An 18,700-nucleotide genomic window follows, 5' to 3' on the forward strand; every position below is an offset into this window, starting at 1 on the left:
GAACCTCTACAATGTCATTTACACTGAAACAAGGTGAAGGATCTGAATTCAAGTGTGTCTGGGTTACTTTACAATCCTACTCTTGAATAGTTACAAAATTTGTAACTTTTAATCTGGGGCTCCATTTATTAGTACTGTATTAGAGTGGGTTTTGTTAAAACTGTGATTTAAGCACAAGCCAGCAATATACAACTCAGTCACCCTATTTTACACAAAGTGTTTTAAAGTTTTGATTTAACCCTGATACACACAGTGGACTGATCAATTAACTAGACAGTTCACAAAGGTCATACATGAAAATCAATCTGATTACTTCATTAGTCACAAATCATATACTTTTCGAATTTGGAAATAAATGCAAATTTTGTTTTAGAATCCACATTACGCATTTTATACTTACAACGAAAATTTTCCAGACTTAGAAATGATGTCTGAATAGTAACATTTGCCAGGCAATTTATAGTTTCCAAAGAGCTTTCTCATTATCTCAGAAAACTGAATAATGATGTGATTATTAAAGGTTAATTAAGCAAATACTTGGGAAGTAATTGGGAAGTAATGTATTTCTAATTTAACAGGTCAATCAGGGGTATTTAGGAAATATTTTTGCTGGTTAACAAGTCTAACCAAAACAAAAGGTATTTAGATTGTTTCCCTAGTGGAAAACAATAAGCCTGTGTTTGCATTTTTAAGAGTCAATTGTTTTGAAGGGTTTCTGACTCCACTGTTTTGATGATTTGAGAGGTTTTACGATGATTCTGAGCTTATCCCTCCCAATGTTACCGCAAACCTTACACTGCTTTCTGTCCCTTCAGAATAAAAGAAAATAACTGAATAAAGTAATTAGGAGATGGCACAGACGGCTATGGAAGTCAGAGAACTAGCCATCTACTTGTGGAAAGGAACACATTTTGATTATTGAGTATACAGAATAACATTGAGTATACAATATACAGAATAATTGTTAACTCATATTAACAAACATGACTCTCCAAGTGTATAATCCCACAATTTTTTTTTTCTCAAAATATCTTCCATGGGTGCAACCTGTACGATTTTCAGTATTCTCATCAGCCGTGTAAGGACAAACTGCTTTCTCCTAACTTTGCGTGACCTGGTTCTACCTCACGATTACTAAGTGGTTTAAAATCACAACGCTCCAGCTCCCGGTTCACCAGCGAAGAGATGTGATTTCCTGGTACGAAAACGCGAGGTGGCCCGCAAAGGTAGAGGTAAAAGGTCTCAGTTAGAGCCCGCGGATCGGCCCAAAGGGGGTCACGGGGTTCCGCCCAGGCCCCCACACCGGCTGGTGGAGCGGACACCGGCACCTTTGTTTGCGCTCCGCTTCCCTGGACCCCGGCCGAGAGCCGCGGGTGGGGGCGCGGGCCCCGCGGTCCGGGCGGACCTGGCACTGTCCCGGGGAAGCTCGCGGCGAGGGCGGCCCGGCCGGGAAGCGGGAGGTCAGCGGCGGCGCGGTGGGCCCCCTCCCACGGGAGCCGCGCCAGGTCCCAGCAAGAGACGGGCGGGATCGCTATTGTTTTTGGCTGGCACATAAATCCCCGCGCCGACCCTCTGCGCACCCAGGTTTCCTCCCGGAGGCCATTTGGTTTCCTCTGAGGCCCTATATAGAGGCCCCGGGCCCAGGCTGAAAGAGGTGCGCACCCGCTCCGGCCTCCCGGACAAGCCCGGGCTCGGAGCGCCTCTCATCCTCTGGTCTCCGCAGCCAGAGGCGTCTGGGGAGGTGAGGCGGGCGGCGAGGAGAGAAGGGGTGTGTTTCTCCCGGGTGCGAGGAGGCCAACAGGAGGAGGAGGAGGAGGATCCGCTTCTCCGGGGTTTCCCTGACGCCAGCAGCAGCTCTCGGCGCGCGCTCCCCGCGCCCGTCCGCGGCTCCGGGGAGAAGGGGGAGGGGAATGGGCCCGCCGCCGCCGCCGCGAGGCGTCAGGCCGGATTGCAGCGGGGGCGGGCCGCGCGCGGAGCCGAAAGGGTACGGGCAAGGAAGACGCGCGCCTGCGCGTGCGCGGGGGTGCGCGCCCGGGGTCCCCGCCCCCCACCCCTGCCGCCCGCGGTCTCCGCCCCCCTCGCGCTGGTGTGTGTGGAGCCGGAGTCGGCGGCGGGTGGCGGCGCCTGGAACCTAGAGACGGACCCACCCCCCCCCCCTCCGCCCCCCAGCCCCGGAATGTACTGACTCCCCCCTCTCTGCTCTCCTCCCCTCTCCGCCTCCCTGCAGGAGGGAGGCGCCCCCGAGTCTCCCCTCCCGCGAGAGGGGCCGTGCGGGCCGGGCCGGGTCGGGCTGGAGCAGCGGCGGCGGCCGCCGCGGGAGCCAAGCCTGCAGCGAGGGACCGGCTGAGGCGCGCGGGAGGGAAGGAGGCGAGGGCTCCGCGGTGCTGCCGCCGCCGCTGCCGCTTGCCGGGAAGAGATGGCGGCGGAGCCGGGAGCCTGGCGACTCCTCAGCACCTCCTTCTTCTGGCTCTGCTGCCTGCTGCTGCTCGGGCGCCGGGCGCCAGGCGTCGCGGCCGCCAGGAGCGGCTCCCCGCCGCAGTCCTCAGGTAAGCGGCGGCCGCGGGGCGCCGACCCGGGAGGCTCGGGGTGGGGGCGGGGGCGCGGTACCGGCACCGGCGGCGGCTGCGGTGTTTTTGTTTAGGATCCAGGAGGAAACGTGCAGGAACTTCTCTGTCTCGTCTCGGGTTGCTGAGGAGAAAGGGGATCGCGCAGGGTGGAGAGTGGAGTGGGCAGGCTGGGGCGCCGCCAAGGAGAGGGGCGGCGGTGGGGGCGCATCGGGGGCTCCGGGGTCTAGTTGGGGGCTTTGTACCCGGAGGCAGGTTCACCCTTCTCTTCCCTCCCCTCCCCCAAGGCTCATCCCACTTGTAAGAGTGGGACATTCTTGTGCTCACACAAGCACCAGTAGAGGCCACTACACACCTCATTAAATAAACAATCGTATGGCCAATTCATTAATTTCAGGAAAGGGGGGGGGTCTTGAACTCCGCATTCCCTGGCCAGGGATTTCCCAGCTGAAGCCCCAGGGAAGCGCTGGTTGATCTCCAGGGACTCCTCAGCGGGTTTTGTAGCCCCGAGGCTGCGGCCGAGCGAGGGTGTCCGAGGGTCACGACTGACCCCCCGTAACTGGTGGTGTTGACTTAACCATGAGAGCGCCTTGGAGAACAGCTCCAAGTGATTATATCTGTTAGTGTTTCCGTTATGAAAATACCTCTTTCCTGGGGATTACAACAATATTTACAGCCTGTTATCGGGCTGTTAACCTAGGGAATTGTCTAAGTATCGGCTTTTAAGTACTTGCACGTTGTTTTCAAGTGGCAATATTTAAATATATTTATCCACAAACGCTATTTTCAGACTTTGTCGATCATAGATTATTGAAATCACCTGCATTCCTGTTTATTTAAGGGGACCAATGAACAAAACGCCAAACCTGCCCGTAAGGACCTTACTGTATAATTGAGGAGCGGGACACACTCAGCAGAAGGGCAAATTAACATGTAATCTGTTTAAATTGTTTGACCAAGGCGGTGTATCATAAAACTTGACAACTTTCACCTAGTTGCATGAGATCTGAAATTTTTATATTTGAAAGTCATTTTATCAGGCACAGTGGCAGCTTCTATTCAACTAAACTATTACTTATTTTTCCCTGGTTTATATTTAAAATCACACTGCCATGTAACTTGTCTGATAAAAGCTTTCTTTTTTTATTTTCTCACAGAGTATATGTAGCACATAGGTTTTACCAGTGTTAAAAAGTTTTAAACCCAAAGTACTATCAAAAACAGCTACCTAAACAATAGGTTTTTAGTATCAAGCTTACACTTGTACATTCAACCTGGAGTACACATGTTGGTCCTGAAATGTAAGTACCTGATCCACCCCTTTCTGTTCTTGTGGATAAGCAAGAAAAATGTAGCTGTCATAGAAGACTTATTTAATTTTACATGTAAAATTTTATATATAATTCATCATGTTTGTGGTAGGTAATTGGTGGAGTTTCTGTTTAAAATTTTGTCAGTAATGTAAGTAAAGTGCTAGTAATTTTAGATTAATAAAAATAAGTCTCTTAGGAAGTCATGACAACTATTTCACCATTAATTCATTTGATGGACTTTTATTTTGTGCTGACGAGAGGTGCGAAGCATGGCTGAAATGTGCATTTTGCCTTCATGGAGTTTGCAGTCCTGCGTGTGTAGGAAAGACAGCCATTTAAATACTAATTATATAGTAATTAAGTTGTTCTGATAAGCACTACTCAGAAGACTAGGTTTTGAGAGAGCTTAGACTGCAGGGACCTAACCTAGACTGGGTGTCAGCATGTCAGCAGTGAGATCTGGACAGGAGCAGAGGTGAGGAGACGCACCGATAATTAGTGGTATAGTTGGGTCTCAAGCATGAATCTTCTGATTCTCTGCAGAGTGCCTTCCACAATCCATCCAGCCTCACTGCAAAAGGAAAAGGAGTAACTGCAGCTAGGAAGGGTTGGTCAGTTCATTCGCAGGCTGCAAAGACATTAAGGGAATTGAAAAGGGAGTCAGCAGTGACTGAACAAGCTGTTTCAGTAAATCATACGTCTTTTGTCAGTGGCTTAAATTTTTTATTTCCGTTAAGGGGTAGTCTTAGATACCTTTCTGTAGGGAACTCTAGCAAATAGGTGGTGGGATATAGAGATCCTTGGTAGTAAAAGGAGAACAATAGAGTGTGGGACAGCAGGATAAACGGGGTGTTTTTCCAACATTGAGTAGACATGAGGTGGTAGAGGAAAGAAGGGAGGACTGGTGAGAGAAAATGGTCAGCAGTGGAAGAGTTGGAAGTGATTAGCTACATGGTCTTCAGGAAGGAGGGAGAAGCAGATTACTGAAAAGATGTGCAGGGACCAAGAGAAAGAGGATGTGACAGAGCCGCTTGTGCAATGCAAGTCTTCTCTAATTAGAGTGATAAGGAATGGTGCACAGGTGGAATTAGGGTGCCAGAATGGAGACTGGTAGGGAAACAATGTGAGAGCTCATTTGAAATCTGAAGTTCGAGTTTCCGGAGACTACATCAGCTGTCTACACTTTCAATGGCAACTTTTTGTATCCCAGGAGCAGAATCAGTGAGAAGTTTTAATCCAGTATTGATTACTTCTGAGTTATATGAAATGTAGAGATTGTTTTTTAAAGGTTTTATTAAAATAATCAAATATTCAATTTTCTGATCAAACTGCAGAAGAATATTTGATAAAGTGTCATAATGACGCTGAGGCTAGCCTTGACCTAGACTTCAGAGGTGTACTATAGAGGCCATGTAGTTATACTTCTCTTTTAAGGTAAGAATCCTCTTGTTAACATCCTGCATAGATGACTATCAGCCTGAATCATTAATTTGATGATGTGATTCATTACCTCACAAGGTAGTCTCTTTCCATTTCAAATAACTTCTGTTAGTTATTTAAACTAACAGAGCGTAAACTTTGCTTTATGCAGTACATTTAACTTTAATTTTCACCCTCCCCATCTTTCTTGAATTTTTTTTTTCTCTTTTCTTGCCTTTTTTTTGGTGTCACCCTATCTGTTGATTTATGTTGTACTCCTGTAATCAATTCTTCGTTTCAGGTTTTTCTTTCATCCTTTCGTTAAATATTGGTGTCTAAGTTAAACTTTGCTTTATGCAGTACATTTAACTTTAATTTTCACCCTCCCCACCCTTCTTGAATTTTTTTCTCTTCTGTTGCCGGTTTTTTGGTGTCACCCTACCTCTTGATTCATCTCATACTCCTGTAATCAGTTCTTCATTTGTTTTCAGGTTTTTCTTTCATCTTCTCATTAAATATTGGTGTCTAAGTTTGATCTTATTCTGTACATTTTACTTGTCTTCAGTTGCTGATTTAAGCTAATGACTCTCCTGGTCCACTCTTCACGTATCACTCTCTAGCTTCGCTGAAGAGGTACTGTACATTACACAAGACCAAAAGTAAACTTATCTTTGCTCCTCTTCTCTCATCCCCTCTCTCCAGACAATAGCAAATCAATTTCTGGTCTAGGACTCTTACACTGATTGATTGATTGCATGGACTTGTTTTCCTTTGTTACCTGTCTTGGACATCACTGTTCATCACTCAGCCAAGTTGAGATTTAGAAGTCACCCTGGACTCTTCCCCTTCCCTCTTTCCCATAGCCAGTCTGTGTGTGCACGCTCAGTCATGTCTGACTCTTTGCCAGCCCATGGACTGTGGCCTGCCAGGCTCCTCTTTTTATGGAATTCTCCAGGCAAGATGGGTTGCTGGAATGGGTTGCCATTTCCTCCTACAGGGGATCTTCCCAACCCGGGGATTGAACACTCGTCTCCTGCATCTCTTGCATTGGCAGGTGAATTCTTTACTACTGCACCCCTGGGAAGTAACCCCAACTATAGCCAATAGTTCTTACCACTGTGCCCCTGGGAAGCAACCCCAACTATAGCCAATAGTTCTTGATTTTTACCTCCTAGGTATTTCTTGAATCATCACCACCTCACCGAGAGTAACAACAGTGGCTCTGTGATTAATCTCTTTATCTCCACAGTTAGCATCTAGAAATCTGTCCTGCCCAAATGAGCTTTCTTACATATTTTTATGAGCATGCCACTCTGCTACTTATAATCTCATAGTAGTGTTCCATAGCTTGCATGTTAGAGTATAAACTTCTTGGCATGGAAATGGTGAGGCATTTGTGTCTTTCACCACAGTCTCCGGCACTCCCAGTTTAAAGCCTCATTTCTTTTCACGTGTACCCGGTGGTCCACCTCTCCAGGTTAACTTCAGGTCTCTAGGCTGTTGTTCATGCTGTTCTTTCTTCCTGGTGATGCCACTTCCCATCTTATCTGCTTTTGAAACTCATACTCATCTGTTGAGTGAATTTTTCTCTACTCACCTGCGCCCCCAAAGAGATGTAGAGTCATCACTCTCTGTGTCCCCAAAGCTCTTTGAGTCCTTTTCATGTCGTGTTACTTCTTTCTTATCTTCTCTACTAGTCTGAACCTCTTGAGGGTTTGGATTTTTCTTAGCTGGTGTAAAACAAGCATCTGGCACAAAATTGATTACCATTGTTTATTTATTGAATACTGAATCCCTTTTATTTTTAACTCCTGGGCCTTATCGCACATATCTGATTCCTTTATATGATGGTCCTTCACATGTCTGATGACAAAAATTTTGTGTGTGTATGTATTGCTTTCTCTTTCTTCTTTTTTTGGATATGCTGCAGCTTTAGTATTTAGTAGCTTTGTCATCTTTGGAAAGATCAGTGATCATACTAATTGATCTGTAAACAGAGACTAATGCCCTGCTTTGCCAGTGTAATAGAATGAAGTATAAAAGAGTTTGTAGATTTGCAGGGTGAATGCTCAAAGGAGATTAGAAATGTGACTGCTTTTAGTAAACCATATGAAAATTAATATGTGAATGGTGAAAAAAGACTTACACATAGAGGCTGAGGGTTTGAACAAGACTTATGGTTCTACAGGTTTGCCTTGTGGCTCAGCTAGTAAAGAATCTGCCCACAATTCGGGAGACCTGGGTTCGATCCCTGGGTTGGGAATATCCCCTGGAGAAGGGAAAGGCTATCCACTCCAGTATTCTGGCCTGGAGAATTCCATGGACTGTATAGTCCGTGGGGTTGTAAAGAGTCGAACATGACGCAGCGACTTTCACTTGGAGAGGGAAATGGCAACCCACTCCAGTATTCTTGCCTGGAGAATCCCATGGATGGAGGAGCCTGGTGGGCTACAGTCCGTGGGGTCTAAAGAGTCTGACACGACTGAGCGACTTCACTCACATGGTTCTACACATTGCCATGTCTGTTGGGGGCTATAGGCAAGCAAGAATAATACCTTGTTTATCTGAGTTGTCAGAAGAATACAGTGTCTTGATAAAATTGCTGATAAACTGATAGGTACAGTGTCTGTGTAGAAAGAATGGTTTTAATGTTTTTTATAAACTTAAAAACGTAGTATAGTTCTATTAAACTTTTTGGAAGTGTATTTTTTTTCCAGCATTAATCATTGTTGGTTTCTTTATTACTTCTTGCTAATATAAAATATAGGGATAATCTTAAACTCATTATGTGGAAGCTCTGTTTATCTATTTAGTAGTCTTTCTTGCCAAACCCTTCACTTTTTTACTGACTTTTGTGTGATTGGGAGATGTTTACCAGGCAGTTGGTGGTGTTTTGGTTTCTGGGTAAAATTGCATCAACAATAAGAAAGCAGTCAGGGGAAATGACTATAGTTAAGATCATATTGATCAGAGAGCTAATGAGGTGAGAAAAAAATCTTATGTTTATATGACTTTTTCAAAATTGACTTTTGTCATGGGACACAAGCAGTGAAAGATGATATTAAAATATAGCCCCAATTTTGGGATTTGTTCAGAATCAAATGAGTTTTTGACTAAAAACTTTTGGAGATAGAGACAAAAAATTTCATATAGACTCCCTGGTGTAATTTTGGTATTTTTCTTTCTAGTCACTGTCTATATGGCACATAATTTTTATATTGTAATCATGGTATATGTACAACCTTTTATGTACATTATGCCATTTTTCTTTGTTGCCACACTATCTTTAAATCATCAATTAAAATTTTAAAAAATGCTTAAATACATGTTTGTTTGAAGGAAAAGAAAAGGTACCTAAAGTAAATCTTCCACCAACAAATTCCTTTTTTTAACCCATAAATAACCACTTCTAATACTTTTCCTTCTGTATTTATATATGTGTATGGTTTTATTTTTTACACATAAGCAAGGTCATACTACTTACTGTTTTTCAATTTGTTTTTGGTTAACAGTGTGTTGGCGATCTTTTCATGCCACCACCTATAGATTTTCCTATAATATTTAAAATGTCTGTATAATATTCCAGTGAATCAATGCAGTATTAATAGTGGCCAATAAAAGTGCTATCTATTGAGTACTCACTGAGCTGTAAGTGCTCTGCCACGCTCTGATACATGTGTTAAATCCAGTGTACAACCCTGAGGAAGACTGTAGTATCTCCCCATTCTACAGGTGAGGTAACTGAGTCTGAAATGTTAAGTGAATTGTCATAGGCCTCACAGCTTTCATATGGAAAAGTTGGCATTCAGATCCAGTTCTTTACAGATCCAAAGACTGTGCTCTTTCGTATACTGCTTACTGCTGCTAATGATATGCATACTGCTGCATAATGCTCCTTTTATGGATGTTGATGATGTTTTCAATATTTTGCTCTAATAGAAAGTGCTGTAATGAACATATAGTCTTTCCCTTTATATTTTGGATTCCCTTGTATGGGATTATTGGTGAAAAGATAATTTTTGTGTGTACGTGGGAATCAGGGTTCCATTAATTTTAAAAGAGTAATGAGATCATTAAGAATAACATCATTGACCTGTACTTTTACGATTCTTCAAGATATTTTCATCTTTAATTGTGAACTTAAGGCCAATATTTTAAAATGCAGGTCCCATAGCTTCTCTGTTTCGACTTGAAACTGAAGAGATTAATTAATTACTTAATTAATAAGTAATTTCAAAGGTCACTTCTATCTCCAAGTTTCTATAACTCTGAAGTCTATAAAATTAAGTGGTAGGTTTATCTCAGCTAAATGACTTCTATTCTGTTCGTGTTTGAACACTGATCATTTCTGTTCTTTGATTCAATAATTACCTTTTGTCATTCTTGAAAGCCCAACTTACTGTACATCTTTTTTTCCCCCTAATGTGAAGTTGGATATGACTGGGAGAATCTTTTAAGTTGCCTGTTAATGGTCATATATGATTTTACTTCATGTGTGTAAAGATAGCTTTAGGGCTGATTTCAAGAAATAAAGTTTCAGTGTTAAGCAATTGTAACATGTTTTAAGTTGCAGTATTACTTGAAATATTAGATAATTTTAGGCTTATAAGGGATGTAAACTAAACTGGCAAGGTTACTGATCTAGCTGAAAAGAGTAGATTTTAATTCTCCCTTTGACTTGCTTATGTGAAGAAAGGGGAGAGAGAGAGGTAGTGATTTTGTATGTCTTATTTCACTAAAATCAGTACTTGAGTTCTTCTTTTTAAGGAGTTAGCAGTTGGACAGTTTGAGATTTGCATTATGTCTTTGCTTTTCCTATTAAAAAGAATAATGAGAAATAACCTCTTTTTGAAAAAAAATTTTTTTGAAGTATAGTTGATTTACAATGCTGTGTTATTAAAAAGTGATTCATTTATATATATATATTCTTTTTCATATTCTTTTCCATTATAGTTTATTATAGGATATTAAATACAATTCCCTGTGCTATACAGTAAAACCTGTTTATCCATTTTATGTATAGTAGCTTGTTAATCCCCAACTCCTAATTTATCCTTCCCCATCCCCTTACCCCTTTAATAACAACCATAGTTTGTTTTCTATGTCTGTGAGTCTGTTTCTGTTCTGTAAATAGTTTCATTTGTGTCATATTTAAATTCTGCATGTAAGTGATATATATGCTATTTGTCTTTCTGATTGACTTCACTTGGTTTGATAATCTCTAGGTCCGTCCATGTTGTTGCAGATGGCATTAAAAAAACTTCCCTTAAACTTGTTTTATGGCAAGAATTTTTCAATTTAATTTTGTAGTCAGTTGGATAGTTGTTGTATAGCCAAAACTAAAAATCGAGGTAGTTTTGACTAGTTGCAAACATGTTATCTTGGAGGTATAATTATGCCAAAGCCATGCACTGTGGAGTTACTAAGATTCATTGGACATGTTTTCTATCCTTAGGAAACCTTGGTCTAATAGCAGAGATAATAACTTAATTTGGAGAGAGAAGGTATAATTACTGCTGTAGGTGGAAAAACAAATTCTGGAATTATTGTGTTACTATTAATCAAAATAATAGTACTGCTTTTCTCATAGTTTTGGTTCTATGTGTTTAGAGTAGTCCTAACTTAGTTTTAACAAGTCAGTAGACTAGAACTCTCAAAGGGAGTTATTTTTCATTTCCTCTGAGTGAAATGATTACTGGAATGTTTGAATATATGAGAATGCTAATAATGGAAGCATCTAGGGGTACAGCTACTTCCATGTCTTCGGGAAATCCGGAGATTGATTGTACAGGTTTTCAGGATTTATTTATTACTGGTCAGTAATAGCCAATAAAACTTACAGAGGAGCCCTGAGCAGAGTGAATTTTTAAAATGATAACCACATGGAAACTGAATACAGAATATTTGCTTTTCAGCTGCAGAGTGAGTAAAAAAAATTACCAAGATATATCCTTATATTAAGGTCTAATTAAGATAATAACATTATCATCTACAAATTCAGGGAATAGAATAACAAATTACAAGTTTTATTTATAATTTTTTATTCATAGCATGACTTTTAATGTAAAAACTAAAATTTGAGGATCTTTTTGGTTAATTCTTGAAAGCTTTTGGTTTGAAGGGTGTTGTTGTTTCAAAGTTACACAATGTTGTATATCCAGGAGATTGTGTGTATCTTGTGGCGATTAGTGAAGTGAAAGTGAAAGTTGCTCAGTTATGTCTGACTTAATTCTCTAGGCCAGAATACTGGAGTGGGTAGCCTTTCCCTTCTCCAGGAGATGTTCCCAACCCAGGGATCGAACCCAGGTCTCCTGTACTGCAGGTGGATTTGTTACCAGCTGAGCCACAAGGGAAGCCCCCTTTATTAATAACACCCCAACTACATAGAAGTCAACTGTCTTGAACCCTCACCTCCAAGACACAGCTGAAGACTAGAGGGTAAAAGAAATAATCAAAGTCTGTATATCAAAGTAAATAAGTTTCTCAGAGTCCCCGAAGTCTTTGTTTAGAGCCTGTTTATCTTTAATTCACATGTAGTTCTAACAAACTCTGTTATCTGATTTCTGAGTCCATAGTTGATCAGAACTGGTTGGAAGACTTATTTTGGAAATGACCTTTAACAATAGCAATTAGTCACCTTTGTAATGAAGAAGATGTAAAATAAGTATAAGAACACAAAGATCTTCTCTTAAACAGAAGTGGTTGTCTCAGCCAGATTGAGGAGTTTCTTTTCCTTTCCATCACTGCTAATGGATATTTCCTGCCGTTGGCCATTTCTTTTGCCCCTCCTTCTATAGATACAGTCACTGTCTGGGAAGAGATATCTTCCCTCAAAAATCTCTGGAGTCCCATCTCATCTCAGAGTATTAGTGTGAGTCCAGGTCAGCCCTTGAGGTGGGAGAAAAGGAAATGTGAATAGAAAGGAAGGTGAGGTGACAGGGCAGGGTTCCTTCTCTGCTAGTCCCTGCCCCTCAAGCCGTAGAATTTCTCTATTAGCAGCATTTTAAACCCTGATGGCTCAAATATTTATATGAATTTAAATTTGGGGAGTGACATTAATTGTTGATTTGATTTTAAGAAAATAAAAAATATTTTAAAAATTTCAAACAATATCTCACTCCCTAGAGATAATCACTTTTAATAGCTATGGACTTTCTGTTTTATGTATACAATTAAATCTTTAAAATATATAATACATATATATACAAGTGGGATTGTGCTGTGTATTCTGTTTTCCAACTTGTTTTGGGACATCTTTCCATTGTGAGTACATATAATTTATCACAGCTATTTTGATAGCCACATGGTATTTTATAGATGCTATCATAATTTATTTAACCAATTGCATTTAATGTTCTCAAATTATTTATTGTAATCATATGCAGTGAGCCGACTTTAACAAACAAATGTCTTTGTGCACATGTTCGAAAATACTATGGAATAAGTTTGTAAATGTTGGAATTGTAGGATAAAACTGTGTGTTAAAATTTTTCTAGTTATTTCCAAGTTGTTCTTCAAAACACTGATTTTTCTCTGTCAACAGCCTATTTATCCACACACTTGCCAAAATACTATTTTCAGACCTCAGGCTTTGTCAGTCAGATAAATGAATAAAGTATATCTCTTTAAATTTTATATTTTAAAATTATTAATGGAGTTGAGCACCTTTCAGATTTTTATTAATGGTTTATATTATTTCTGAGAATTGTCTGTCTTTTGTTCATATTCCTTTATCCTTTCTCAAATTGATGGTTCATTTATAAATATAAATTAGATAATATACTTAAAAATAGGAACAATGTAAAACTTACAACTGTCAAAACTCCCATGGCTACTTATGGTTTTTCACAAAATGAGAAGCACACAGAGTTGTTGAGTCAGTCTGCTTACCTGACTTCTGCTAATCACTGCTGATATTTGCTTGCTATGGATTCATAAACTTTCAAATGGTTCTGTTTTGAAGGAAAAAAAAATCTTAACCATTGGTTTGAGTGAAAAATTGGAGTTGAAACATGATATTACCTCTTTTAAGACAGGATGACTAATTTTAGCTTAGAATAAGTTCAGTTAATCAAATACTTGAAGGCTGGTTTGTCTCAAGCTACCAAGGTGCTTTAAAGTGGAAAATGGATAAAGGATGCAACAGGAAAGACAAGTTTAAGGGACAGGATTTGATTTCCATTTTTGAATACCCTGAGACTGAGATGCCAGCATAACGTCTCTGTAAAGGTATTACAGAATTGGGAGGTCTGGCTAGAAATGTAGGGTCAAGAATTGTCTGATAGAGGTGATACTTCAAGCCATGGTGGTGGTGGTTTAGTTGCTAAGTGGTGTCCAACTCTTGTGACCTCATGTTCTGTAGCCTGCCAGGCTCCTCTCTCCATGGGATTCTCCAGGCAAGAATCCTGGAGTGGGCTGCCATTTCCTTCTCCTGGGGATCTTCCTGACTCAGGGATCAAACCTGGGTCTCCTGCAGGCAGGTTCTTTACCTACTGAGCTACAAAGACTAGATCATTTCCCTGAGGGAGGAAGAAGAAAACCTAGGGCAAAGACTTCATTGGGTGTCCAAAGGAAGGAAGTAATACTGTGTCTGCAGAAAAAGGTAAGTACCTAGAATCAGAGCTATGCAAAATGATAAAATTCATGTAGTTCCTAGATATCTTATTTAGAAACATTTGTGTGAATAAATGGGATAGTGATAAAGTAATCTTTGTTAGTTTCCCTTACCTCTATATGCATGTTGTGGCCCTAGGTTAGAGTGCTAGGCAGGGAGAGGGGAGGCTTACAAAGACAATTCTGAGCAATTCTTTACTATAAATAACATATGTAATAACTTACCACTCTACTGAACTGAGGTAGGCAGTAAATGAGTTGTGTGTTCATGCTTAGAATAGAACCTGGTTTATCTTAATCACTCATTAAACATAAACTCTTGTTTTTTATTATTTTATAAACTGGATGGAAAGGCTAGCTAAAGATACATGAAAATTAGATAAAATTTATATAATTTGGCTTATATTATCTGATGACAATGTATTACTAGATTGTTAAATGAGTGAATTTATGTAGGGAAGGATAAGAATTTGTTTAGTTTGGAGTATCTGGTTAATAAGTTTCTTGGAGGAAGTGAGACTTGAGCTGGTTTTGAAGACATGAGTAAGCTTTTTATATAGGCAGGCTCTTCTGGCAAGGAGAGTAAAAGGAAGAGCAGTGTGAGTTGAGGCAGAATGTTCTTGATTAGTAAACTGTTTCTTGAAAAAGCTCACTTCTGTTACTCTGAAGTTTATCATTTGTCATGAAATGGAGGGGTGGTTATTAGATGATGAAATCATAGGCCAGATAATCTTTTAAAGATTGTGATGCTAGAAAGGAAGCTGGAAGTATTGCACGTTCCAGTTTTTGATGCCTGAAAATCGACCTTATCGTGACCTATTTGTTTCCTAAAATGTCATCTATTTGCTGTTAGGCATTGTGGGTATCTTCTGAAACATTTGATTTCTCTGGATTTTATTCAAAACTGCAGAAATAAGCTTCAGGATGATGTGTATTGGGAAGTACTGAGGAATTTAGAAAACTTAAGATCATGGCATCTAGTCCTATCACTTCATGGCAAATAGATGGAGAAACAGTGGAAACAGTAGCTGACTTTATTTTGGGGGGCTCCAAAATCACTGCAGATGGTGATTGCAGTCATGAAATTAAAAGATGCTTACTCCTTGGAAGGGAAGTTATGACTAACCTAGACAGCATATTAAAAAGCAGAGGTATTACTTTGTCAACAAAAGTCCGTCTAGTCAAGGCCGTGGTTTTTCCAGTGGTCATGTATGGATGTGAGATTTGGGCTATAAAGAAAGCTGAGCGCAGAAGAATTGATGCTTTTGAACTGTGGTGTTGGAGAAGACTCTTGAGAAGTCCCTTGGACAGGAAGGAGATCCAACCAGTCCATCCTAAAGGAGATCAGTCCTGGGTGTTCATTGGAAGGACCAATGTTGAAGCTGAAACTCCAATATTTTGGCCACCTGATGTGAAGAGCTTACTCATTTGAAAAGACCCCGATGCTGGGAAGGATTGAGGGCAGCAGGAGAAGGGGAGAACAGAGGATGAGATGGTTGGATGGCATCACTGACTCAATGGACATGGGTTTGGGTAGACTCCGGGAGTTGGTGATGGACAGGGTGGCCTGGTTCATGGGGTCGCAAAGAGTTGGACACGACTGAGCGATTGAACTGAACTGAGAAATTAAATTTTTGCTACTTTATGAAGATATCCTGTTGATGGGCGGGGCTGTGTTCCCTCCCTGTTATTTGACCTGAGGCCAAACTATGATGGAGTTAATGAACATAATGGCAACCTCCTTCAAAAGGTCCCAAGCACAGTTGCTGCACTCAGTGTCGCCAACCCTGCAGCAGGTCACTGCCAACCCTTGCCTCCACCAGAGACTCCTGGACACTTATGGGCAAGTCTGGGTCAGCCTCTTGTGGAGTCACAGCTCCTTTCTCCTGGTGCACACAAAGTTTTGTTTGTGCCCTTCAAGAGTCTGTTTCCCCAGTCCTGTGTAAGTTCTGGCGGCTCTGTGGTGAGTTAATGGCAACCTCCTCCAAGAGGGCTTGGCCATACCCAGGTCTGCTGCACCCAGAGCCCCTGCCCCCACAGCAGGCCACTGCTGACCCATACCCTGCAGGAGACACTCAAACACAGCTCTGTCTCAGTCTCTGTGGGATCTCTCGGTCCTGGTGCACCCAAGGTTTGTTTTTTGCCCTCTGAGCATCTCTGGCAGGTATGGGGTTTGATTCCAAATGTGATTTCACGATTTTGCCCCTCCTACCATCTTTGCCCTTTGACTTGGGGTATCTCCTCAAAGTCACTCCAGTGCAGTTATCTTCATTCACTACACCATAGTTTGGCCTCAGGTCAAATAACAGGGAGGGAACACAGCCCCACCCATCAACAGAAAATTGGATTAAAGATTTACTGAGCATGGCCCCACCCATCAGAACAAGACCCAGTTCCCCCTCAGTCAGTCTCTCCCATCAGGAAGCTTCCATAAGCCTCTTATCCTTCTCCATCAGAGGGCAGATGGAATGAAAACCACAATCACAGAAAACTAACCAAACTGATCACATGGACCACAGCCTTGTCTAATACAGTGAAACTATGAGCCATGCCTTGTAGGGCCACCCAAGACATATGGGTCATGGTGGAGATTTCTGACAAAGCGTGGTCCACTGGAGAAGGGAATGGCAAACCACTTCAGTATTCTTGCCTTGAGAACACCATGAACAGTATGAAAAGGCAAAAAGATAGGACACTGAAAGATGAACTCCCCAGGTTGGTAGGTGCCCAATATGCGCCTGGAGATCAGTGGAGAAATAACTCCAGAAAGAATGAAGAGACGGAACCAAAGCAAAAACAATACCCTGTTGTGGATGTTACTGGTGATGGAAGTAAAGTCTGATGCTGTAAAGAGCAATATTGCATAGGAAACTGGAATATTAGGTCCATGAATCAAGGCAAATGGGAAGTGGTCAAACAAGAGATGGCAAGAATGAACATCAACATTTGAGGAATCAGAAAACTAAAATGGCCTGGAATGGGTAACTTTAACTCAGATGACCATTATATCTACTACTATGGGCAGGAATCCCTTAGAAGAAATGGAATAGCCATCATAGACAACAAGATAGTCCAAAATGCAGTACTTGGATGCAATCTCAAAAACGACAGAATGATCTCTGTTCATTTCCAAGGCAAGGCATTCAATATCATGGTAATCCAAGTCTGTGTCCTGACCAGTAATGCTGAAGAAGCAGAAGTTGAACGGTTCTATGAAGACCTACAAGGCCTTCTAGAACTAACACCCAAAAAAGATGTCCTTTTCATTGTAGGGGACTGGAGTGCAAAAGTAGGAAGTCAAGAAATACCTGGACTAACAGGCAAATTTGGCCTTGGAGTACAGAATGAAGCAGGGCAAAGGCTAATAGAGTTTTGCCAAGAGAACGCACTGGTTGTAGCAAACATTCTTTTCCAACAACACAAGAGAAGACTCTACACATGGACACCACCAGATGGTCAATACTGAAATCAGATTGATTATATTCTTTGCAGCCAAAGATGAAGAAGCTCTGTACAGTCAGCAAAAACAAGACCGGGAGCTGACTGGCTCGGATCATGAACTCCTTATTGCCAAATTCAGACTTAAATTGAAGAAAGGGGGAATACCACTAGACCATTCAGGTATGATGTAAATCAAATCCCATATGATTATGCAGTGGAAGTGACAAATAGATTCAAAGGATTAGATCTGATAGTGTCCCTGAAGAACTATGGATGGAGGTTCGTGACATTGTACAGGAGGCAGGGATGAAGACCATCCCCAAGAAAAAGAAATGCAAAAAGGCACAATGGTCGTCTGAGGGGACCTTACAGATAGCTGTGAAAAGAAGAGAAGTGAAAGGCGAAGGAGAAAAGGAAAGATACACTCATTTGAATGCAGAGAATAACAAGGAGAGATAAGAAAGCCTTCCTCAGTGATCAGTACAAAGAAATAGAGGAAAGCAATAGATTCGAAAGACTAGAGATCTCTTCAAGAAAATTAGAGATACCAAGGGAATATATCATGCAAAGATGGGCACAGTAAAGGACAGAAATGGTATGGACCTAACAGAAGCAGAAGGCATTAAGAATAGTTGACAAGAATACACAGAAGAACTGTACAAAATGGATCTTCACGACCCTGATAATCACAATGCACTAGATCACTCACCTAGAGTCAGACATCCTGGAATGTGAAGTCAAGTGGGCCTTAGGAAGCATCACTACTAACAAAGCTAGTGGAGGTGATGGAATTCCAGTTGAGCTGTTTCAAATTCTAAAAGATGATGCTGTGAAAGTGCTGCACTAAATATGCCAGCAAACTTGGAAAACTCAGCAGTGGCCTTAGGACTGGAGAAGGTCAGTATCATTCCAATCCCAAAGAAACGCAATGCCAAAGAATGCTCAAACTACCCCACAATTGCACTCATCTCACATGCTAGCAAAGTAATGCTCAAAATTCTCCAAGCCTGGCTTCAACAGTAACGTGAACCGTGAACTTCCAGATGTTCAAGCTGGTTTTAGAATGGCAGAGGAACCAGAGATCAAATTGCCAACATCCACTCGATCATTGAAAAAGCAAGAGAGTTCCAGAAAAACATCTACTTTATTCACTATGCCAAAGCTTTTTACTGTGTGGATCACAACAAACTGGAAAATTCTAAAAGAGATGGGAATACCAGACCACCTTACCTGCCTCCTGAGAAATCTGTATGCAGATCAAGAAGCAACAGTTAGAACTAGACATGGAACAACAGACTAGTTCCAAATTGGGAAAGGAGTACGTCAAGGCTGTATATTGTCACCCTGCTT

At 41.4% G+C, this 18,700-nt stretch overlaps 1 protein-coding gene across 4 annotated transcripts in view; it reads left to right on the forward strand.

The window, feature by feature from the left end:
• The first annotated feature begins 2,260 nt into the window (after positions 1-2,260).
• NEO1 (neogenin 1) overlaps positions 2,261-18,700 on the forward strand; it is a 218,571-nt gene continuing 202,131 nt past the window's right edge. For 2 of the 4 annotated variants that reach the window (XM_043471016.1, XM_043471017.1), the window contains exon 1: positions 2,261-2,546. In XM_043471016.1, coding sequence (XP_043326951.1) covers positions 2,417-2,546 — 130 coding nt within the window. In that variant the 5' untranslated portion in view covers positions 2,261-2,416. The remainder of the gene's footprint in view (positions 2,547-18,700) is intronic. The other 2 variants (XM_043471014.1, XM_043471015.1) reach the window with 1 other exon arrangement.

This window comes from Cervus canadensis, chromosome 6 (genome assembly GCF_019320065.1).
Source record: "Cervus canadensis isolate Bull #8, Minnesota chromosome 6, ASM1932006v1, whole genome shotgun sequence".
Lineage (NCBI taxonomy): Eukaryota > Metazoa > Chordata > Mammalia > Artiodactyla > Cervidae > Cervus > Cervus canadensis.